At 45.1% G+C, this 21,172-nt stretch overlaps 5 protein-coding genes and 1 long non-coding RNA gene across 10 annotated transcripts in view; 3 read left to right on the forward strand and 3 right to left on the reverse strand.

Moving 5' to 3' along the window:
• The first annotated feature begins 10 nt into the window (after positions 1-10).
• Positions 11-12,525, forward strand: map2k4a (mitogen-activated protein kinase kinase 4a). 4 transcript variants are annotated; one of them, XM_088357424.1, is made up of 15 exons: positions 11-131; positions 4,946-5,095; positions 7,147-7,497; positions 8,439-8,474; positions 9,049-9,081; positions 9,577-9,679; positions 9,752-9,926; positions 10,012-10,131; positions 10,265-10,384; positions 10,458-10,509; positions 10,619-10,746; positions 11,411-11,488; positions 11,562-11,710; positions 11,849-11,894; positions 11,975-12,525. In XM_088357424.1, exons 3-15 carry the CDS (start codon positions 7,353-7,355, stop codon positions 12,086-12,088), a joined length of 1,299 nt encoding a protein of 432 aa, XP_088213550.1. In that variant the 5' UTR covers positions 11-131; positions 4,946-5,095; positions 7,147-7,352; the 3' UTR covers positions 12,089-12,525. The 4 variants fall into 4 exon arrangements, with proteins under 4 accessions (XP_088213550.1, XP_088213551.1, XP_088213549.1 ...); XM_088357425.1 differs by lacking the exons at positions 11-131; positions 4,946-5,095 and adding an exon at positions 5,868-5,976; XM_088357423.1 differs by lacking the exons at positions 11-131; positions 4,946-5,095 and having other exon boundaries at positions 7,026-7,497.
• Positions 404-1,220, reverse strand: LOC148383802 (uncharacterized). Its single transcript, XR_015853320.1, has 2 exons — positions 917-1,220; positions 404-844 (listed from the first exon to the last, which is right to left on the reverse strand). It is a non-coding gene; the product is annotated as an uncharacterized LOC148383802 (long non-coding RNA).
• sco1 (synthesis of cytochrome C oxidase 1) lies at positions 2,094-4,425 on the reverse strand. Its single transcript, XM_088357435.1, has 7 exons — positions 4,115-4,425; positions 3,711-3,833; positions 3,531-3,621; positions 3,269-3,466; positions 3,042-3,134; positions 2,652-2,767; positions 2,094-2,548 (listed from the first exon to the last, which is right to left on the reverse strand). The coding sequence occupies exons 1-7, from the start codon at positions 4,268-4,270 to the stop codon at positions 2,414-2,416; spliced, it is 912 nt and encodes a 303-aa protein (XP_088213561.1). The 5' UTR covers positions 4,271-4,425; the 3' UTR covers positions 2,094-2,413.
• Positions 4,570-6,508, reverse strand: tmem220 (transmembrane protein 220). Its single transcript, XM_088357436.1, has 6 exons — positions 6,014-6,508; positions 5,902-5,931; positions 5,747-5,807; positions 5,305-5,428; positions 5,155-5,214; positions 4,570-5,072 (listed from the first exon to the last, which is right to left on the reverse strand). The coding sequence occupies exons 1-6, from the start codon at positions 6,227-6,229 to the stop codon at positions 4,940-4,942; spliced, it is 624 nt and encodes a 207-aa protein (XP_088213562.1). The 5' UTR covers positions 6,230-6,508; the 3' UTR covers positions 4,570-4,939.
• Positions 12,526-12,788: 263 nt separating the features above from the next.
• On the forward strand, positions 12,789-18,139 carry elac2 (elaC ribonuclease Z 2). Its single transcript, XM_088358646.1, has 23 exons — positions 12,789-13,307; positions 13,374-13,424; positions 13,551-13,686; positions 13,847-13,904; positions 13,990-14,058; positions 14,136-14,240; positions 14,342-14,397; positions 14,477-14,535; positions 14,649-14,721; positions 14,804-14,916; positions 15,001-15,099; positions 15,200-15,338; positions 15,412-15,497; positions 15,687-15,808; positions 15,958-16,051; positions 16,198-16,336; positions 16,405-16,443; positions 16,580-16,689; positions 16,764-16,863; positions 16,937-17,057; positions 17,127-17,205; positions 17,310-17,454; positions 17,537-18,139. Exons 1-23 carry the CDS (start codon positions 12,997-12,999, stop codon positions 17,735-17,737), a joined length of 2,505 nt encoding a protein of 834 aa, XP_088214772.1. The 5' UTR covers positions 12,789-12,996; the 3' UTR covers positions 17,738-18,139.
• Positions 18,140-18,313: 174 nt separating this feature from the next.
• shisa6a (shisa family member 6a) overlaps positions 18,314-21,172 on the forward strand; it is a 28,814-nt gene continuing 25,955 nt past the window's right edge. For both annotated transcript variants that reach the window (XM_088358591.1, XM_088358590.1), the window contains exons 1-2: positions 18,314-18,389; positions 18,686-18,795. The gene's annotated coding sequence lies outside the window, so the exon portion shown is untranslated. The remainder of the gene's footprint in view (positions 18,390-18,685; positions 18,796-21,172) is intronic.

The following is a 21,172-nucleotide window of genomic DNA, read 5'->3' on the forward strand; positions in this document are numbered from 1 at the left end:
GCTAACAAACCTTTTAGTTGGACCCGTATCGAAGCAAAGTGAGGTGACGTAGTTTTTACTTTGTTTGTCATAATGGATTCGCCGGTAACGTCATTTGCTCGTTAAACAAAAAAGAAGATCAAAATATCCAGGTAACGTTTAATTAGTCATTGGTCACTTCATTTTTATTCTATTATAGTTTATTCATCATTCCTGAGCTGTTCAATTTAAAACAATTCTTTTCACACATTTCTTGTGAAAAATATCCATTGGCACAATAGTACCGTAAGGCAAAAAGATGATTTACGACAGCTTCAAAGTCCCAATATACGGAAGAGAATTAGGGCCAGTGAAGGGGGGGGACAGGATTCTGAATTTTTTTTAAAACTTTTTTTAAAGTCAGAATTCTGACTTTAAAGTGGGAATTTCCACTTTAAAGTCAGAATTCTGACTAAAGTTTGAGTTCTGACTTGTAAGAATTCCCACTTTGTGACTTTAAAGTCAAAAGTCAAATAATTCTCACTTTAAAGTCAGAATCCTGTCACCCCTTTTTTTTCTTCACCAGCCCTAATCCTCTTCCGTACCAATCCAACTCCAAAGTCGCAAAGTCTTCAAGGGAGCATGGAGACCATTTGTCAGCTCCTTGGTCAGCCTGCGGATCATCTTCTCAATGAGGCCAAGTACAGCACCGAACTTCTTCACGGTAGACAAGGACGAGCGCTGGATGGTCATCCCGGAAGACTCCGAGCCGGCCATCTCTTGATTTAATCTGGACTCGGGGTCTTCGTTTGAACACCTGGCCATGAGCAGCTCCACCGTTGAGTACGAAGACTGGCTCAAGTTCGTGTGCCTCCTGATGTGGTTCCTGAGCGTGGATGCCACAAGCAGAGCCACTCCCAGACAAGGCCTCAACCACGCTTTCATGATCATGACTCACATGACGGAGGACTGTGTTTGATGGAGAACACTCTCACCCACATGGCCGTCGCGCCTGTCGACGACTACATCACCGTCAGAGGCAGTGATGAAGGTTAAGGAGATGAGGAGCCCGACGGTGTTGAGTAACTCTACGGCGAAGATGAAACTGGCGAGGCCAATTGGTTGACGGTCAGGGTGTGATGCTTCATGATAGTGAAAAAAAACTTGGAGGAGTAAAAGAAAAACTTAGTGAGGCTGTATACTTTGATGTTAAAGATGGAGTACGGATGGTTGGACACTGATGATCTAGTGCACAGGTGTCAAAGTCAAAGCCCGGGGGCCAGATACGACCCGCCACATCATTTTATGTGGCCCGCAAAGACAAATTGTGCATCAAATTCGTGTCATTACTAGAATTGCAAATTGTCTTCACTTTTAATATCTTTTTTTAAATATTTGACCAGGTTTTACTCGTCTAATTTGAAAACGAGTTATTTGTCAGTTTGTTTTGTAGCTTTTACTGTATATAATATGGGTTGCTTATACATTTATTTGGGTTGACAGTCATAATGGCCCTCCGAAAGAAGATGACTACAATGCGGCCCGCGAAAAAAATGAGTTTGACACCCGATCTAGTGTTTCCTAACGGTCAGCAAGACCAAATAGTTGTAGATTCTGGTGGTGGTGGCGTGAAATGTGGTTTAGAAGGTTCTGTTGGGTTAGTGGATGTTCCTGGTATTAAGAACCTCAATGGCGGAAAGTGAGCCAGGTGGATCAGCGGATCTCTGCGATATGCACGATCCTGGTGGAGTTTTGGGCCTCGAAGGTGAAGAAGAGCCAGGTGGGCTGGTGGAACCAGAAGATTCAGCGGTAGATGATAACGATACAGCTGAGAATGAGGAGGACGGAGAAGTTTATGAGATCAGAGTGTTTGATGGTGAAGAAAGAAGCTTCACTTCTTGACCAACAAACTGGAACCAATTCCAAAGCCAGGAGGTTTCGGAATCAAGTCAACCCCAGGAATGCTTTACAGATGTGATCATCTCTATCAGAGTAATCTGATGTCATTTTAGGACATTTACTTTGTTTGAGAGATATTTCAATTAGAGTAAGGATACTTTCATGGAGCACCATTCCAAAAAAACTGGGAGGGAGAACCCAGTGCTTTTTCTTTTAAAACATCACCATCATATTAGTTATTTTATATTTCACGCAAGTGAAGACGATTTAATTTAGAAGAGAAACATAAATTACTATACAATGGTACCAGGATTTCAAACTTTTTATGATAATGTGACAAATTTTGGCTGGCAATGTGAAGCAAAAAAAATAAAATTAGACCAAGTGATGTCTCGGAACTCCAAAAGCTCAAGTAAAGGCAGTGCTGTATTTAAAAATCAACATTCTTGAAGAGTCTGCTGTGAATTGTGATAAATATGTTTTCATTTTCAAACAAATAACAAAAGACACTTTTGATTCAAGTTTATCAGGTTAAGTTGTCCTGTTTGGTGTCCAATCACTTGTCCTTCTTGTACTTCCTCATGTGAGCTGCAATGGTATTGGAGATCTCCACGTTTCTTTTGTTTTGACCAAAATAGTCCACAAAGAGTCCGTCGGGTCCAACAAGATACATGATGATGGTGTGGTCCACCTGACAAACAACAAACATGACATAGCACCAGATATGGAAAAATGAGAATTTACAAACTCAACAATGCTGAATCGTCTTTCCATGATTGTTGGCGGTGACTCACAATGTAGTCATTGTCTTCATCTTTGGGTCCTTGACTGTAGTAAACTCGATAAGCTCTCGACACTTGCTCCACTTGAGCCGTCGTCCCCGTCAGACCAATCAGCTTCGGAGAAAACTCTAGAAAAAACACAGATCACATCATGTCTGCTGTGACAGTTGCAGGAGTCGAGTTGGATGGTTTGTCTGCATGTGAGCATCTAGCTGTGAGATGTGGTCTACAGCAGCTCCTTGTGAGTGTCATTTTCTATTTGTTTTTGACTGCGTAGTAAAAAAAAATGACCAGATGATGGCTCCTAACTGAAAAAACGAATATTTCAATTTTTAACCGTGAGCATCATATCACATCTTCTTAACTTCAGTATAATTGTTTCTCAGTGGCGCGACGCCGTACCTTTGACGTAAGCCCCCATGGCCTCCGGCGTGTCCCTGTCAGGGTCAATAGTGATGAGGATGGGTGTCAGCTTGGGCAGAGACTTTATTTTATCTGGATGAAAAAACAAAGAAAGCATCAAGTGATTGCATCAGAACCACCTGCAATAGTGAACGGTCGCAACAACAAAACCAGCTAGTTTGCCTGTTGAAAGGCAACTAACTTATTTGTTTATATTTTGATTTTACCAATTTCATCCACCACCTCCATCATCTTCTCCAGCTCGTCGGGGCAGATGTCAGGACAGTGCGTGAAGCCGAAGTAGATTAGCACCCACTGGCCCAGGAAGTCGTTGCTGCTCACCGACTTTCCATTGTGGTCCACCAGCGAGAACGGTCCGCCCAGCGCCGGGCGCCCCAACGACTTGGTGCGCTCTTTTTCCATTACTGTGAAACATCACGTTGTGTCAGAAAGGTCGTAAGTCAAAGTATGGGTAAATGTGCAGCTTACGTTCTTCTTTTTCGCTCTTTAAGTACTTCATCCCGCCAAGCAGAGCTCCACCCATGGCGAAGGTTATTGCTAAAGATTTCCATGTGACGGGCTTTACGGGAAACATTTGTGCCATTAGTTCAACATTTACAGGCTACTATTTCAAACGTTAAAACAACATTTTCAAACCAATGAACTCACCCCAGACTTCTTGGATTTGTCCCGTGATGAAGGCTTTGGAGGAAGCGTGGAAAATCGCTTGGCGCTTTGGGGATGTTGACATCGTGTTGCTAGGCAGCGGTTGCAAGGCTTCTTTGCATTCACCTGTCAATCAAATGAGCATGATGGATTATCTGACATGGTCACCTGTCAATCAAAGTATTTGCAAATTAATAAATTATTCATTTGATTATTAAATTATACATCTTGAGCTATTTCCGCAGTTCTCGACATTGTGCCGTCAGCATGAGCACAGTAAAAGATATTTATTTCCAGAAATGGCACTCTGACGGCGACAATCAGGAGCAGATCACGTATTTGGAGTTAGGAGTTTAAATTGATACTTTTCTGAACGGAGTTTGGTATTGAAATTTAAAATGACCTACTCGGCAGCAAACGCTTGACGGCAGCGATGACAACGTGCGCATCGCTGCGATGTCTCTCCATACGAGGCGGTGGATAAATGTGACGCTTTGGAAGACATTTACGTCACCGCCAAAATGTCTGCAGCCCAAACGGCGAACCAAAACACTTAGCGACATATTCAATTGAATCTCCAAGTTTACACAATTTGACGTCAGAGAAGCCGGAACTCGACCTTTAACGTAGTTGCTCTCAGATCAGCTCATGTATGAGACACAGGTCAGAATAGACGCGATGGCGGATCTCAGATCAGTGTGCTTAAAGCGGAACTAGTGGAAGACGTCTCTTCTTCGTCACAGTGATACGTTTAAGAATCTTTAACGCCCTCTACCGGATATAAAATTAAACAGGTGGCAAAATTGTTAACACTGAGTACAACACCCTTGAAATGTTTTATGTACAAAAAGACAAAATTAGATTTCCTTAAATGTTTATATAATATTTATTTTGATAGCAAATCTCTGGAAAAATAGCTTCCCTATTAAATTTAATAATGCTTGTACTGAGAACAACCAAACACTGTACAATTACAGTAAAAAACTATTTGTATCTTATTGATTCTCACAAATAGTTTTAATAAAATTAAACAACAGGAAATTACAGATTATCAAAACAACATACATTGATTCATCAAACTGTTATTACTCCATAGTCTCCTCACAAATAGTTTTAATAAAATTAAATAACATGAAATTACACATCATCAAAACAACATTCATTGATTCATCGAAGTGTTATTGTTCCATAGTTTTCAGTCATGTTGCAAATGAATTGTCCTTTTGTTCTCATTAAAGTGCAGTTTTGCAATGCGCTGGCCAATTCGCACGCAGCTCCTCGTGGATGTGGAAGTAAAACCAGCACACAAATGGAAAAAGGGTGACAAGGACGGCAACCGACACTCTGAGCTTACCCACTGCCGACCTGGAGGACCACAAAACGTGGATGTAAGTCAATCAAACTTCTTTGTATTGTAATAAAAATATTGTGTTGATGTCGAGTGCACCTTCCGGAGTGACGACACAGCATTAGCCACAAAACTGTCAATACCACACCACCAAATTCTCTTTAAAAAAAAAATAAAAGGATGTGAGTGTTCTTTATATGCTCACTTGAAAAACGTAGTTCTGGGGTCCATTGCATCCACTTGACCTACCTGGCCTCCTCTTCTTGGAAGACGCCTGTTGTGTTCTGGCCGTTAAGTTTCCATCCGATGATCAGGAGCATCCCGGTGCACAGCATCATATGCAAGTCAGCCACACGTCTCCATGCTAAAATCTCTGCAAAAACAGCACAGATGATGTTGAACGAGTTATGATGTAATAAGAGCGGACATTTAGTCGTATTTTGCCATTCATAACTTTGCCTACAGAAAATGCTGACTGTGGCTAATTCTATTAAGTCCTGTGTACAGTACTCAACTCTACCTCTTCTTACGCACTGTGTGTTCCTGCAAGAACAAATAATATATTTTACATTTGTAGGTTCCTTATGCTGTACAATCCATTTCATTTAGTTGACGAGGCAGAAATGCCACATCCAAAATGGTAGCCGCGTTGACGTATCCAAGAACGGGCCAATCACAATAGGCTGCGTACCCGTCACGTGGGGTTTGAGCCCAATGAGCGCACAGAGGATGGAAGGAACGCCGTAACCGAACTGCAACGGAAAAATTACACAAACTACAATTACTACTCACTGGAGTCAACTTTAAGGTGTCGTTTGCAACATGTTTTGTGCGTTTATTATTTACCATCCACAAGGCGGCATCCGGGTCGTTGATCTGCCCAACACAGTCCAAAGTTTAGAGTGGTGGTGTTGTCTAAACGTGAGTAACTTGGTTGTGCGAGAGTTTAAAAGCTCACCTGTACGAACGTCGCTAAGCCAAAGAATAAAGACATCATCCCATTGCACGCTCGCCAGATAACAAGCATCCAAGTAGTCGCCGTATACGCGTTGACTTGGAGCGCCATCCTCGTCTCGCGCCGCCCGCACGAGACGTCGACGCGCCCCTTTTCGAGCGTCCCCGCCGAATCCCCGGTTGGGATCTGACTGTAATTTGCCTTTTCACTGCCGTCCATTTTCGTGTGGTTAATTTATTGCTAGCAACTCGTTTGCACTATTTGGACTTAAAGTTAAAGCCACAAAATAAAGTTATTTTAACACAATCACGGCAACGGCGTCATCATGGATTCATTCATCTAGTTTGAACGGAGAGACTTGTAATGGTTGAATTATTACGTCTACAAAATAAAGTCGTGAAAGCAAATTATTATTATTGATAACTAATCAAGCTCCCGTGCTCAAGTGATGTTTGCTAGAAAGACAGCGAGGCCTTGGTCTAAAGTGCAAAGTTTATTTTTAGCTTCACTTCCGGGTTTGTTTTGGCTAGCGTGTATGTGATTGGCTGCTTTCGCCGGGGCGTTGACATAGCAGGTGTCAATCAACTAAAGTCCGTGTAAACAAACTCTTAAAAGACATGCGTGTTTTAAGCCTCGCTTCCGGAATTTTTTGGTTAAATGGCGTGTGTGGGCGTAGAGTTGTCATAAATATAAACTACTCCCAAAAGTAAACTGATCATAAAACGTGCAAGACACAAATATAAATAAAATGAATAGCAATACTTGTTATTGGTTTAAAAGGAAAGCAAGAAACAGTCACTTGAAAAAAAAACATTTTGTAGACCCAATACCGAGTTTGTGAGTGGGCGTGGGCGTGCACATGTCACTAAAAATTAAAAGAAGGAGAAATCAAAATATGTAAAAGAGGTCAAATAAAAAAATACACCAGTGTAAAAAAAGTATCAATGAATAAATAGTAATTGGGCATTTTAGTCAGAAATAAAATGTATGTGTGGAGGGGGAAAAGAGAAGTGGTGCGACAGAGATGTCAGTGTCACTTGGTCAGCTGATCGCTGTTTGTTGGCTGCTGCTAGCTCTTCGCTTAGCTTAGTTTAGCTTAGCCTCGCTGATGTTGTGATCGCCACCCTCCTTCACAGGTAGCCAGCTTTCCCGCAAGCTGTTTTCCAGCCACAATCGCTCAACTTTTACCGGCCTCCGTACCCGCCGATAGTCTCCCGGGGCCCGCATGGTGCTGCGCAGCGAACGTTATTGATCGTGGGCCGAGCAGGAGAAGCGTCTGATCAGCGTGTCGTAGGCAGCACACCCGCTCGACAGCCAAGCCAGACAGCCGCCGGCGCCGCCGATGGAATTTAAACACACAACAATGGCGAGTCTCGGTCCCAACAAGACCTCCGTGGCCAGCAGTAACAACGGCGGCACGGTGAACGCCGCCCCGGCTGCCCACCAGCAATCTTTGCAGCACATTAGCAGCGTGAGCAGCCTGCAGGGTGAGTAAGCGAGCGAGACTGTGCACGGATGGACGGATGGATGAATCCCAGCGAAGGTGAACTCGAGATCGGGTGTTAGCCGCGGGGACCTCCGTTCGGCCTCTCTCCCGAGGGGCACGAAGCAAGGAGCGGCCGCGGGATCAAATATCACCAACAACTATTTACAATATATCGAATTACCTGCTACTAGGTTAGATGTGACTTGCCTATGGACGGAACGAATCAGCACTACCAAATTCCGTTCCAGAACTGCGCAATGCAAAACCAACTCCCCTGCCAAATATTTCCTGAACGTCTGTTTGAATTCCTGTTTATATTTTAGCCCCCCTCGACGTAAGGGTCCTCAATCGGCAGTGTGTCCGCAACATCCTTGACATTCGTGACTTGAATTTAAGTCCAATAATGTCTCTGCTAGTTTCAGGGTGTTCCGTCTCTTTTCCAATTCGTTGAGCTAGGACAAGCAAACTCAGTTCCTAAAATGCATAATTTCAAAACAATTCCCTTTGCTAAATGTTATCTTATCATCCATTAAAAATTATATATATATATATCCCCCCCCAGCATAAAGCTGCTGTTGAGTCATCTCTGATGAAAGTGCAACAACACCCTTGACATTCACGACTCAGGTTGTGTCTAAACTTGGCTTCATTCTTCAGCCACTTGAACACAATCGGCGACGCTTGAGGACTTGCCGTGGGTTAACAAGTCAATTTTGTGCCGCCACGGTGGTCGTTCGCACCTCGTCAATGTATCCGATAGCCCTTCTTGATTCTGTCAGGTTTGCATTGCAACAAAGGGCTTCATTGTTTCCTGCATTTTATTTGTGTGGGATGTATAACAAATGAATCAGACCTCAATGTGTCATTTTGGATTCGAAGCTCTGTTGAACACTTTTTGCACAGTGTGAAATGAAAGACTTGATGCAAAATGTTCCTTTTCAGATGCCAACACCTGCTGGAGGTGTCAGAGTGAAACAGGTAAGACTCACACTTCAGAGAATCGACTGCACGTTTGTTTCTAAAATTAGATGAGCCTGATTTCACGATTACCACAACTGCTCAGTTTTCTTAGCTCTTTGCACGTTGAGCTTGAATGCCGAAGAAAGGTAACGCTATTTGTGATCCTAATAGGTTTCATAAAAGATAACGACACTCACAGGATACTCGTCCCTCTTTTCACTTAAAACAATCTTTCGGTCCTTCTCCACCTATTTTTGTGCTGTAATCCTCCTTTTTGCCAAAGAGGGCGCTATCGAGTGATTTTGGGTGCCAATGATTTATCGCACAAATTGATGATTCCATGTTTTCTCTTCCTGCTCTGACTTTTCTCTCCACGCTGCAAACTAACGCTCGCTAACGTGGAACCACGGTGAGGCTGCCTGAGAAAAGCCAGTGTTGCTGTCACGTTTTACATATTATTTATCATTTTCCATACGTGTTTGGCCACTTCAGCCACACACCTCCGTGTCGGCCATGTTGGATATTGCACGTGCATGTCGCTCCAAACAGGAAATTGTTGAACAGGAAGTAAACGTTGTGTTCTCGCCTCCAGGCTTTCAGATAAACCTGTCTGGAGCCCCCCCAAGTAAGACCAACCTCACTGTGTGTGCGTGTGGGAGCGCTCACAACTTCTAATACTTGGGTGGATGCGTGTGTGATCTGCTGCTCGCTGCTAATCTACGCTGAAAGCAGGCTGGTTTGTGCCACCGGACCCGTCTATTTCTATAGGACTTGAATTGCGTCACAAACGTTAACTTCCTGTCCATATTGTTGTTGTTCAAAGCCAAAAAAAGTCTAAGCAGTTGACACTGATTGAAATGCAGTCTGTTGGTTTTCCGTCATTGTGGGATGTTCGAAACTGAACACGGCTTGACTTGCTGGATCATAGCGCTCATTTACTCTCGCATGTGCTCACGTGGGCCGAAATGATATTGTGTTCTCACTAACTCGCCGTCTGCGTGGCATGCGGGCATCTCCTCACTCATCCTTTTTTTTGTTTCGTGTCCTTCGCTCGTGTCGTTCGAGGTCTATCCTGACGCTGGCTGACTTTGCCCCTGGTGGTCGTTGTCTTTGTTGTCAGGTAAACGTAAAGCCCTCAAGCTGAACTTCGCCAACCCGCCCATCAAACCCACCACCAGATTCGCGCTGAACACAGGCGGACAACCCTTCCAGAACCCGCACATGTGAGCCACCTCCTCCGCCGCCATCATTTTGTCCCATTCCAACAATCAAAACGGTTATTTTCACTGCCTCAGCGAGAGGCTGCGAACGCACAGCATCGAGTCATCGGGCAAGCTGAAGCTGTCGCCCGAGCAGCTTTGGGACTTCACGGCCGAGGACCTGAAGGACCTGGGCGAGATCGGTCGCGGGGCCTATGGCTCCGTCAACAAGATGGTGCACAAGCCCAGCAACCAGATCATGGCGGTCAAGGTGGGCGCACCTGCTTTCACGCTGCCCCTCCCTCTGATAAGTTGTTCTGCTGAGCCAGCGCTTTGCTCTCTCCCCTCATTTTCAGAGGATCCGCTCGACGGTGGACGAAAAGGAGCAGAAGCAGCTCCTCATGGACTTGGATGTGGTGATGCGCAGCAGCGACTGTCCCTACATCGTGCAGTTCTACGGCGCTCTTTTCAGAGAGGTCGGTATCATAGCCTCACATTGACAATGTGGTGGGGGAGGATCGAGCTTAACGCACTCAAAGGAACATCTCATGAGATGGAGACTCAAGAATATCAAACGTCAATGTGTGTGTGTGTGTGTGTGTGTTGCAGGGCGACTGCTGGATCTGCATGGAACTCATGGCTACCTCTTTAGACAAGTTCTACAAGTTTGTGTATTGCTCACTAGATGACGTCATTCCTGAGGAAATCTTGGGGAAAATCACTTTAGCCGTGAGTCGTCATCTTCTTTCCCTACCTCTCGAGTCTTCTCACCTGACTTTTGTTGTCATCTTCCTACTTGTAGACTGTGAAAGCACTTAACCACCTAAAAGAAAACTTGAAAATAATCCACAGAGGTAAAACGGCTAGTGATCACGATGGTATACTTTGGATTATTTTTTGGGCCCAAACATTGCGAAGGCCCTCTTGAGCTGGAGGTCTGAATGTTTGCTTCTTGTTCTTCAGACATCAAGCCGTCAAACATTCTTCTGGACAGAAACGGAAACATCAAACTGTGTGACTTTGGCATCAGCGGCCAGCTGGTGGACTCCATCGCCAAAACGCGCGACGCCGGATGCCGACCGTACATGGCCGTAAGTCTCACGCGTGCAAGCCGTCTTGAGTACGTCGACTTCAGCCAACATTGTGATGATGTCATTGTTTCGTTATTTTCTCTCGTGGGTGGGCGGGGGATCTTCACGCTGACATCAGCAACCAACACCCCTAGACACACTCTGCCCCCCAGCAGTTTTCCATTCTAAATTTGGCAATCAAGACCACCACACACACACACACACACACACACACACACACACACACACACACACACACACACACACACACACAGTCATGTGAGGGTACCGTCAAGTGACAATTTGAGGCGCCGTGTCACTCGAGTGTGTGGAATGAGCCGCGTTTTCATTGAAATGACAACAACACTCGGGCGTGTGCTAACATGCTAAACTGCTAACGCGCCTATTATGACTCAAACGCACACCTGGAAACACGTCTGGTCTTCACTGTCTGGCTCCCGGGAATCGTATAACCTCAGATTTGAAATCTTATTTCTGGCTTGATGCCTTAATCCTTGTTTGAAACTCAAACCTAAGCCAAGTTTCAAACCTTAATCTTTGGTGAAAACTGGCTCCTAATTTGGAGCCCTAGCCCAAGTTTTAAACCCTCAGCTGAGGTTTTCAACCATGTTGTGTTTCAGTTTTGTGCTTGTGTAATGTTTTCTTGGTTGTGTTGATTTTCTAGCCGGAACGAATCGACCCGTGCGCATCGCGGCAAGGTTACGACGTGCGCTCGGACGTTTGGAGTCTGGGAATCACGTTGGTGAGCTTGCGCTCTTGATATGGATCTGGAAAAATTCCTACTTGCTAAGTGCGTGCCTGCGGTGGCCTTGCAGTACGAGCTGGCGACGGGGCGCTTCCCGTACCCCAAATGGAACAGTGTGTTCGATCAGCTGACCCAGGTGGTCCGAGGAGACCCGCCGCAGCTCAGCAACTCTGACGAGCGACGCTTCTCGCCCAAATTCATCTCCTTCGTCAACGTGTGGTGAGATGCCAATACTGTGGCCTGACGCTAGCTGCAGAGATGAAAACGTCTGCCCCCAAGTGGACAGGATGCTGAAGTGCATCTTTTTAAATAGTTCCGCAGTGATAATAATGGTAATCATAACCTCCTGTTTTTAAGCCTTACCAAGGATGAGTCCAAAAGGCCAAAGTACAAAGAGCTGCTGGTGAGTCGACGATTGTCATGAACAAGTCACGATATGTTGGCGCCGCATTCTTAACGTCTTATTTTTGCACCTTCTTCCAGAAAGATCCATTCATTCAGATGTACGAGGAGCGTCAGGTGGACGTGGCCACTTACGTGTGCAGACTTCTGGATCAGATGCCGGCTTCTCCTAGCTCACCTTCCTATATGGACTGATTGCCCTTTCCCAAATGAATACACACTCACACGTTGGTTCATCTAAATGCAACAATAAAGACTTCAAGCCAGATGCAAAACAAAGCAAAGCTGCGAGCAAAAAAAAAAAAAGCACGTTCATCTCCTTCACATCACACTCACAATTAAACGCACACACACAGCCATCATGATGAAAGTGTGTCTCAGCGACGCAACATCATAACTAGATCCAGATGAATGCTAATTATTATTATTGTTATTATTATTGAGGAGAAATAGAAAGTGTTGCCTCCTGCTGGAAACATGCTGAGTGCATGTGTGTGTGTGTGTGAGTTGAAAGCATCAAGTGTTTGGTCTCCTTGTCATATAAGAAAGGAGTAAAGAGTCCGAAGTGAGAGGCTGAAGTTGTTTATGATATGCTGAGACGTAAATAAAGACCAGAAGAATATTCTGTACAATATGTGTGCGTGTTCTGCCTTGACTTTCTTCATATTTGTGACTTGATTAAAATTGACATTATTAGAGTAAAATAAGCAGGATAAATTCAACCCTACAAAAATAGTTTTGATTTGTTTATTTCATCAAGTACATCAACAATACAATTTTTACCGCTTCATTTCACCTTATGTTCGAGTAGTCGTGTTTCATTTTTAGCAGGCTTGGGTCAAACCAAGCTTCTGATTGGTCCAGAGAGCAGGGAAAGCCTCAGCAGCCATTGGCTCAGTCCTGAATGACATCATCAACATATGCCGGAAGTAGCGTGTCTCACGTGCGTGTCAACTCGCAATCAACAAGCTCTCCTTGCTCCCTTCTTCGCCCACCCGGCAATTTTATTTTATAATGTCATTTTGCCCCAAATGGCGGCTGGAGAATTTGAGCAAGAAGAAGCCACATGAGGATGTTTTTTGATTGACGCGGTTTTCAATATTATGAACATTCTGAGTGTCATCACATTGCGCGTGTCCGCCGCCGCTCGTCCACTGCTCCTCACCCCGTGTCGCTGTCCTTTCGTGCGACCTGCCTGGCAAGCGCATCATTCCATGGCTGACAACATCAACAATAAGGTGGAGAATATGAGGCCCGCCAAGCAGCAGGCGAAGCCTCTCCGAAGGCTGAAGGGCAAAGAGAGCCGCAGCAAACGCGGCGAAGTGCACGGCCCCGCCACCGTGTACGTGCAGGTGGTCGGCGCCGGAAGTCGGGACAACGCCGCGTCACTTTACGTCTTCTCTGAGTTCAACAGGTGCGTGCATCCGCTGATACAACCACACGCTATGGCGTCATCGTTCATGTCCTTTCTCTTCTGCAGGTACTTGTTCAACTGTGGAGAAGGGACGCAGAGACTCATGCACGAGCACAAGTAAGACACACCATTTCTGCATTCATAATTATGATGATTATTCATGATTATGATTCGTTGTTTGGCGACCGATCCTTTGTTTGTGTGTATATGTGTCTTAATATCGACTGTCACTCGTGTTTCCAGGCTGCGAGCATCCCGCCTGGACAACATCTTCTTGACCCGGATGAGCTGGGAGAATGTGGGCGGTCTTTCGGGAATGATCCTCACCTTGAAAGACACCGGAGTCCCCGACTGTGTCCTCTCGGGACCCCCTCAGCTGGTGAGACCCTCAAACAAATATTGGGACACAAACAGGTAGTTGGAAAAGGTGGATACTGAAAACAGACTGATCATTGAGAGGAAAAGAGGAATGCCTGCATGTATGTACAATTGTCGGTTATGCATTTCTGGAGTACTGCATACTGAGTCTGTGTTTAAAGGAGAGCTACGTGAAAGCCATCAAGACTTTCTCCGGGCCGCTGGACAGCATCAAACTTTGTATGTCTTCTGTGTCCCGCTCTCATCGCAACTTATTTTCTCCTTTCATTTTTGCTTTAAATTTTGCGTCGTTTTTCCCCATCAGCCGTTCGGCCGTACACAGACCAAACATATACGGACGACACCATGACCGTTGTGCAAGTTCCTATCTTCGGTGAGTTGGAAGTCTGGTGATCCGGGAACATTTTCATTCTTCTCCTCTTTCTCATTTGTCACCCTCTTTGTCCGTAGCCTCACCAGGGAATAGCCGACTCTCTCCAGGAATTAGCCGCTCCCCAAGTCCCACCTCCCTCGGGAGAGACGGCGATCACCTCGATGACGTCAAAGACCAATCAGGTAATTTGTGACTTGTATCAGACATAATTCAGGTGACTTCATGTTGAAGTGTGGCACATTTGACAGTCTTAAAAAATATGAAAACATTTATTTATTTGTAGGAGACAAAAGCCAGGTTCCAAGAGACTCATCACTGGTGGTCGCATTCATATGCAAAGTGAGGAATGTTTTGTGTGTGCATGTGCTCGTGTGCATGCGTGTGCGTTTAAAGTGAAATGCCGTTTTTATGTTGTCAGCTTCATCCCAAGAAAGGAAACTTCTTGGTGCTCGAGGCCAAAGAACTTGGACTTCCTGTGTGAGTAACTTGATGACCTCCACGGAAGCTTCTTCTGTAGTTTGTTATTATTGGTCATTCGTTTGATTGTGATTCAAATTTCATGATTTCTACTGTTGTTGTTGGTCATGTAGTGGCACAGCGGCGATTGGCCCACTCATCGCCACTCTGAAGAGCGGGAAAAGCATCATGTATGATGGCAAAGAGGTGTGTGTTTCTCATCTGGTGTTTCTCTTTTGACGAACTTTTGAGTGAACTAAGTCGACTTTCGAATTGTTTTCTTCATCAGATCCGACCGGAGCAGGTATGCACGCCCACCGATCCGGGTCCGGTGTTTGTCATCGTGGAGTGTCCATCCGAGGAGTTTGTTGGGCCTCTCTGCGATAGTCAGCCCATTTCAAGGTCAGGCGAAGGTCACACACAGATGCAGTGAAGATCCTTTCATGTCATAAACTCCCCCCCCCCCCCCCCCCCCACCGCCCAAAGGTATCACAACGGGGGAGCAGAGGACGCCCCCGCTCTGGTGGTGCACATCACTCCCGAGGCACTGCTGAAAACGGATCGGTACCGAGCCTGGATGGAAAGGTTACTTTTCTCGTTCTTCGTCTTTTTTTTAGCTTTGTGGTAAAAATCCCCGTCCAGCAATCAATTGAGTAGGAAAACCAATGAATCGTCTTCGTTGCAGGTTCCCGTCCAGCACCGAGCATCTGATCCTCAACGAGCATGCTGGCTCCGCCCACAATGTCCGCAGTCACAAGATCCAAGCGCAGCTCAACATGATCCACCCCGACATCTTCCCACACCTCACCGCCTACACGCCAAATGTAACTTCCTATATGTCTGCGAGGTTCCTGCAATTTGTGCTGAAACGTTTTTTTTTTGTCGTCTTGCCGGCAGGAGCCCCGCACATCTTTCAAGGTGTCCGCCGTGCGAGCTGAATGTCTGCTCAAGTTCCAGCTGCGACCAGTCATCGAGTGGCAAAGGTCAGTCTGCGCATCCTTCGCCTTGGACAATTTGTCTAGTTTGAAGATTGGCACTGAAAGTGCACAGCAATGTGGCAATGTTCCTTTTTGCTGGGTTCTGTGTGAAAGCTAACGGCTAAAATAAATGCTAAACGTTTTTTGGGGGCGTGCCTGTGTGAAGGTGGCTTTGCTTGTGTGTCTTTGATTTAGAGACGCCATCCCTCCTTGCATCCACGAGGAGTTTGTCAAAGAGGCTTTTGACGTGCCCAACTTTTTGCAGGAAGTGGACAAATGTCAGCAGCTACGCTCAAACGGCTCCGCAGCGCCTCCTGGTAAGTCCAAATCTGCGTGTATTGTAAATGTGCAGCATAATAAACAGAGAGAATTTATGTTTTAATGTGGGAGGGGTCTAACTATTTCAAAGATTTTTTTTCAGGTGGCTTCTCCACATCACTGATGACAATTATGTGTATTGATGTAGGACAAGCAGAATATCCCGAGTTTGTTTTCCTGGGAACTGGATCGGCTCTTCCCATGAAAATCCGCAACGTCAGCAGCACTTTAATCAACATCAGGTTGGTGGGAGGGAAGACGCCAACTAAAAAAGTGACGCTAATAATGATCGTTCCTATCAACAAAATGCGATTGAGGGAATTTACTGGAAATGTTTTTGCCCTTTCCGACCGTCGCTTCGATTTAATGAGTCGCGTTTGCTGCTTAGCTCGGGCCGTTCACTGCTGTTGGACTGCGGCGAGGGGACCTTCGGCCAGCTGTGCCGACACTACGGCGATGGTGTGGACGAGGTTCTGTCCGACATCTCTGCCGTGTTTGTGTCGCACATGCACGCCGATCATCACACGGTGAGAAAGCTCCATCATGCGAAAATAAAATTGTTATTTACATAAAATGTTTTTTGTCTCGTTGTCAGGGTCTGGTCAAGCTGCTGTACCAAAGACGACGTGCCCTGGTATGGCCGTAAAAGTATATTGAATATCTTGCGTCTCTTTTTTGTGACGATATTACAAATTTATGGAAGGAACATTTGCATTGAGCATGTATATATGTTGCCGGTGACATGATGGCGCCCCCTGTTGGCATCTCAGGCAACTTTAGGCAAGGCCTGGCGTCCCGTGTTGCTGCTGGCCCCCTGGGACATGATGAGTTGGCTGCGGCAGTATCACGACGGCTGCGAGGAGATCCTCCATCACGTCAAGTACGACGTCGGTTCGTCATTTACGCACGTTATGCAAAGCCCCCTGATGTCATCTCACCTGAACTCGCTTTCAGCTTCATCCCAAACGACGTCCTGCGTCACAAAGCAGAAGCTCCCAAGCCGAGGACACGAGCGTTGATTGGTGCGTTACTCGAGAAAAACGACTTGGAAAAGGTGCAGACTCCGTCGGCACAAATCTAAAGGTGGCGTGGTATTTTTTATTTATTTATTTGATTGCGTCCGTCAGTTTGAGACGTGCACAGTTCGTCACTGTAAGAACGCGTTCGGCTGCAGCCTGACGCACCGGTCGGGCTGGAAGGTGGTCTTCTCCGGCGACACCATGCCTTGCGACGCCCTGGTGCACATTGGTGAGTCAACATCCGCAAGAAGATCTCAGATTCACCCCACCACCCCCGACTGATTGATTTCTATTCCAGGGAAGAACGCCACCCTGCTGATCCATGAGGCCACGCTGGAGGACGGCTTAGAGGAGGAAGCGGTGGACAAACGACATAGGTCAGGACACAAAAAAGTTTGATCTGTTTCTTTTGGGTCTCGTGATGTCACTTATGAGGTTATGGTCCTATGTCATATTTTCTTTTTTTTTCGCATTCGGGCAGCACGACATCACAGGCGATCGACGTGGGCATGAGGATGCACGCGGACTTCATAATGCTGAATCACTTCAGCCAGCGCTACGCCAAGATCCCGCTCTTTAGTGACGATTTCACCGAACGAGTGGGCATCTCCTTCGACCACATGCGGGTGAGACGGGTGTGCCTTGACATGCGACTTTGGATTTTTTTGTGACCTCACTTTTCAATGGAGTCCTTCTTGTGTGTGTCAGGTACGTCTGGGAGACTTGAAGATCCTACCCTCGCTGATCCCGGCACTCAAGACGCTCTTTGCCGAAGAACTGGAGGAAATGGAAGAGAGACGAGAGCGACGGGAGCTCAAGCAGAAGAGGACGACCCTCTCAGAGGGCGACGCCGGCCAGGACAACGACGCCTCTGGAGTCCTCCACGCCAAGAGACTGAAGAGCAGCTGATGACTTTCAGTTCCAGCAGAACCTTGCTGTTGGCCACACAAAGGAGTCGAGTCCTGCCGCCAATTGCAAACGCCACAAGTCACTGATGCCGCTCAAAAAAGGGCCAATAAGTTCCAGAAGATTGCAGCAAAGCACTGCTTTTGTCTAAATGCTGAACTGCAGATATGCTGGATCCACTTTATTTCATCCAAACTGGAAGCCTTGATTTATTTACTTTTTTAATGCAGTGCTTTCATTTTATTTAACCCTTGTGTTAGTATTTTAGTTTCGTAATCTTTTATTTCACTTATCAACCATGAATTGAAAGTAAACCAATAATGAAGAACAAATGCACTGAAAGTTTAAAAGTCATGAATTGCTTGAAAACAATCATTGCATAAAGGAAATTATTTGGACACATCACTGGCCTCTTTATCTTGACTACAATAACATTTTAGTTGCATCCCCACAATCCAATACTGTATTAAATAACTGCAATTTTCTGTTTTTATTATTATTTAAATCAGTAATTACGGTAAATTTTAACGGGAGTGTTAACGAAGTACAAATTACTCAGGCACGTGCGAGACACCTAATTGAGGGTCCTCGCTCACCTAATGGCTCGTTTGTTTAACGCTAAACACGTACATGCAGTGTTTTGGGTGTGTTTTTGGTAAGTAATTTTGACTCAGTGATCTTGTAAGAGTAACAACAAGAAATATAAAAATTATATTTGTGATAGTTTAAGAAGTATAGGTCGTAAAATGTTAGCTTTATAGGAACCGAATGCCATTATACCCTGCCATATTTCTAGCAAGTTTAATTATTCATCAAATTGTTTTCTTTTTTCTTTAAAAATAGGACTAAAACACAGAAACTTTATTCTTTATTCTACTTTATAACTTTATATAGTTTTATTAACCTAATTATTCGATGAAATGCAATAACTACCCCGACACACCCTTATAGTTTGCCTGGTGCGCTTCTTTTGCTGTCCACATGAGGGCGTCCAAGCACCCTTTTAACGCACGTCTTCAGATACTGAAGGCCGAAAGGGAAGAAGGAACATCTTGCAAGTAGTAAGTACGAGATTGTTTATTTGCACACTGTATCATTTACATACTGCTTTACATGGTCAAAATTTAGAGTTAAATGCTTATTGTAAGTCAGTATTGTTTTGGAAGATGCTCAGGTAAGTCTCATGGACTTTGGGGAGTACAAAAGGAGAAGCAGCTACTTTGTTCAGAATTATCCATTCCCAAAATACTATGAGATTGGTATTTTGTTCAATGTTTTATTTAAAATCTGACTGAATTAAAATCTAATAATAATCTGACTGAATAAAGTCCTTTAATTTATATGTTTCAGTTTTTTAGGCTTGAATAATATTCTGTAATCCGCTTTATCATTTAGAATGTTTTATAAATGACCCTCTGTCTGCTCTTGAAAAGTTGTTTGTTTATTTAATCCATCCTACACATTTTAATTATTGAAGGGAACAATCAGCATTTAATGATCCCTAATCAATATAATTGGTAGAACCAAAGGGCCGTAAACTCACATTTTAGTCCATGGAGGCCCTGCATAAACAGAAAAAAAAAAAATCATAAAATATCTCCTTTGATATATTTCGTTGATTGGTTTGTGTATTTGGCATCTCGTTTGTTCCTTGTATTTTTTTTCGGGCCATCGCATGCGACCTCTCCACAAGCACACTGCTAATGCAAATGCGACGTTTCCGAGATGAGCTGTTTTCCGAGGCGTGACGCCGTCACATACGCGCTCCGAGACTCTTCAAGAGTTCTACAAAGGTCGTCCGAATGATAAGCGGCTTTCGATAGGCTTCAGCGTTCCGGCATGAGGCGCTAGGCTAAACTATGCTATGCATGCGTGCGCGCGTGTTTGCTACATTCGAGAAGCAGACGTGACTTGGCTGCTGACTGCTAAACCTGATGGATGCGTTACGACACGTGTTTGTCGACACTATGTGTTTGTCAATGTGGCTTAGTGAGCCCATTAAGTCTTATTATACTAATCTGATATGTATTGAATGTATTACATAAGTAAGAGCTGTTGTTATGTTTAATATTTTATCCGCCGAATCAAAAATTTGAATGATTTTGAACATGCCTTTATCCAGACCCACGTATGGACCCATAAAAAGATGTCAACCTGTGATTTGCTGAGTAATGCTATTTTTATTTCTTTTCTTGACTCTTGTGAGTCGATCCGAGCATTAAGCGATAATCTGACAAAAGAAGCGAGCGTCTTGGTTTATTGAGCGTAGAATGATAGCAGACGCTTGCCAACTGAGCCAACGCCAGTGATTGGATATGCCCCGCCCCCCACCCCACCCAACACCTGAATCTAGAGTCAATTATTCGGCACTCTCGCCTCCCGGCGTGTTCTGCCGCGACGAGATTCAAAGCAGGAGCTAATCCGAGCTGACTGGAGGTCACGGTCATACGGCAAGACGGGTAATTGTGAGCGGCCCGCTTTGGCTGGGACCCTGAGTTGACTGTCAGTCAGCCGTCGGCTCGCATCTTCATCCTCGGCCACCGCGTCAATGCGTTTGCAGACTACCTTAAAACCGTCTGGATTGAAACGTAACGAAAATCCACTAAATTTGAAGGCAAACGTGACTTGTGTCGTCACGGCGGTTGAATGACACTTAAATCAGCGCTTCATCTTTTTACGCCTTCGCAGATTTGGAAGCCAAATGCTGCGTGCAAAATAATTATCCCAAATAGACAAGTGGGGGCGTGAATGCTTTAAGACCATCAAATGAAGAGAGGTGACTGTTGCAGATTGATTTTTGTTGATGTTGCCGTTAAAGCTGCACAATTTGCTCTTATTGTTCGTTATTAGCGTGACAAATGCGCCACCACCGCTTTGTTTGCTCGAGCACAAATAAGCCTCGTGGGAGACGGACGTCGTTTGTTTTTTTGTGCTCACTTTTCATAAACGCCGCGGAGCCTCACATGTGTGTGTGAAAGGGGAGTAAAAGTGCTCAACAGGGAGACTTAAAGAGAGACAAAATACATTTCGGTCCCACCTTAAAAGAGTTCATAATAATTTGTGTGTGGCATGCTTTTGTCCAAATCCACCATGGATCAACAATGAAACGCATTTTTATAGCCTGTTTGTGCCCGGGGTGAAAAGTGCTGCGTTTACAGGCGGAGCTGCCTCATGCACTGATCAGGGAAAAAAATGGTTTTGGAATGTAAAATGAAATGTCAAAAGCTGTTTTGTGATGAGCCGCCATTTTTCGAGGGTCCCCTGCAAGTTTGAGGCGCCGTGCGGGAGAAGCAACAGCTGCGCGACGTGAGAGCCGAGTAAGCCACCGCCGGCGGTGTGATGCCAAATGAACAGAGAGCAGATGTTCTCATCAGCGGTTTTGCCCATCACCGGTGCGAGACCTTCGCTCGCGAACGCCGTTCAAGGTCGGCGGGCTTA

The sequence above is a fragment of the Syngnathus floridae genome, chromosome 17 (assembly GCF_059516105.1).
Source record: "Syngnathus floridae isolate MCC-2025c chromosome 17, RoL_Sflo_1.0, whole genome shotgun sequence".
Taxonomy (NCBI): Eukaryota; Metazoa; Chordata; class Actinopteri; order Syngnathiformes; family Syngnathidae; genus Syngnathus; species Syngnathus floridae.

What these genes read in the sequence shown, in the direction of transcription:
- map2k4a (XM_088357424.1), top strand. Translation starts at nt 7,353, where the DNA reads ATGGAATTTAAACACACAACAATGGCGAGTCTCGGTCCCAACAAGACC. An exon ending in ACGGCGCTCTTTTCAGAGAG is followed by an intron (nt 10,132 to 10,264) that starts GTCGGTATCATA and finishes TGTGTGTTGCAG; the next exon opens with GGCGACTGCTGGATCTGCAT. An exon ending in GGAGTCTGGGAATCACGTTG is followed by an intron (nt 11,489 to 11,561) that starts GTGAGCTTGCGC and finishes GTGGCCTTGCAG; the next exon opens with TACGAGCTGGCGACGGGGCG.
- tmem220 (XM_088357436.1), bottom strand. Translation starts at nt 6,229, where the DNA reads ATGGACGGCAGTGAAAAGGCAAATTACAGTCAGATCCCAACCGGGGAT. An exon ending in CGGATGCCGCCTTGTGGATG is followed by an intron (nt 5,808 to 5,901) that starts GTAAATAATAAA and finishes TTTCCGTTGCAG; the next exon opens with TTCGGTTACGGCGTTCCTTC. An exon ending in CTGTGTCGTCACTCCGGAAG is followed by an intron (nt 5,073 to 5,154) that starts GTGCACTCGACA and finishes GTGGTCCTCCAG; the next exon opens with GTCGGCAGTGGGTAAGCTCA.
- elac2 (XM_088358646.1), top strand. Translation starts at nt 12,997, where the DNA reads ATGAACATTCTGAGTGTCATCACATTGCGCGTGTCCGCCGCCGCTCGT. An exon ending in GATAGTCAGCCCATTTCAAG is followed by an intron (nt 14,917 to 15,000) that starts GTCAGGCGAAGG and finishes CACCGCCCAAAG; the next exon opens with GTATCACAACGGGGGAGCAG. An exon ending in GCGGTGGACAAACGACATAG is followed by an intron (nt 17,206 to 17,309) that starts GTCAGGACACAA and finishes GCATTCGGGCAG; the next exon opens with CACGACATCACAGGCGATCG.
- sco1 (XM_088357435.1), bottom strand. Translation starts at nt 4,270, where the DNA reads ATGTCGCTAAGTGTTTTGGTTCGCCGTTTGGGCTGCAGACATTTTGGC. An exon ending in AAAGAGCGAAAAAGAAGAAC is followed by an intron (nt 3,467 to 3,530) that starts GTAAGCTGCACA and finishes GATGTTTCACAG; the next exon opens with TAATGGAAAAAGAGCGCACC. An exon ending in ATGAAGACAATGACTACATT is followed by an intron (nt 2,549 to 2,651) that starts GTGAGTCACCGC and finishes GTTGTTTGTCAG; the next exon opens with GTGGACCACACCATCATCAT.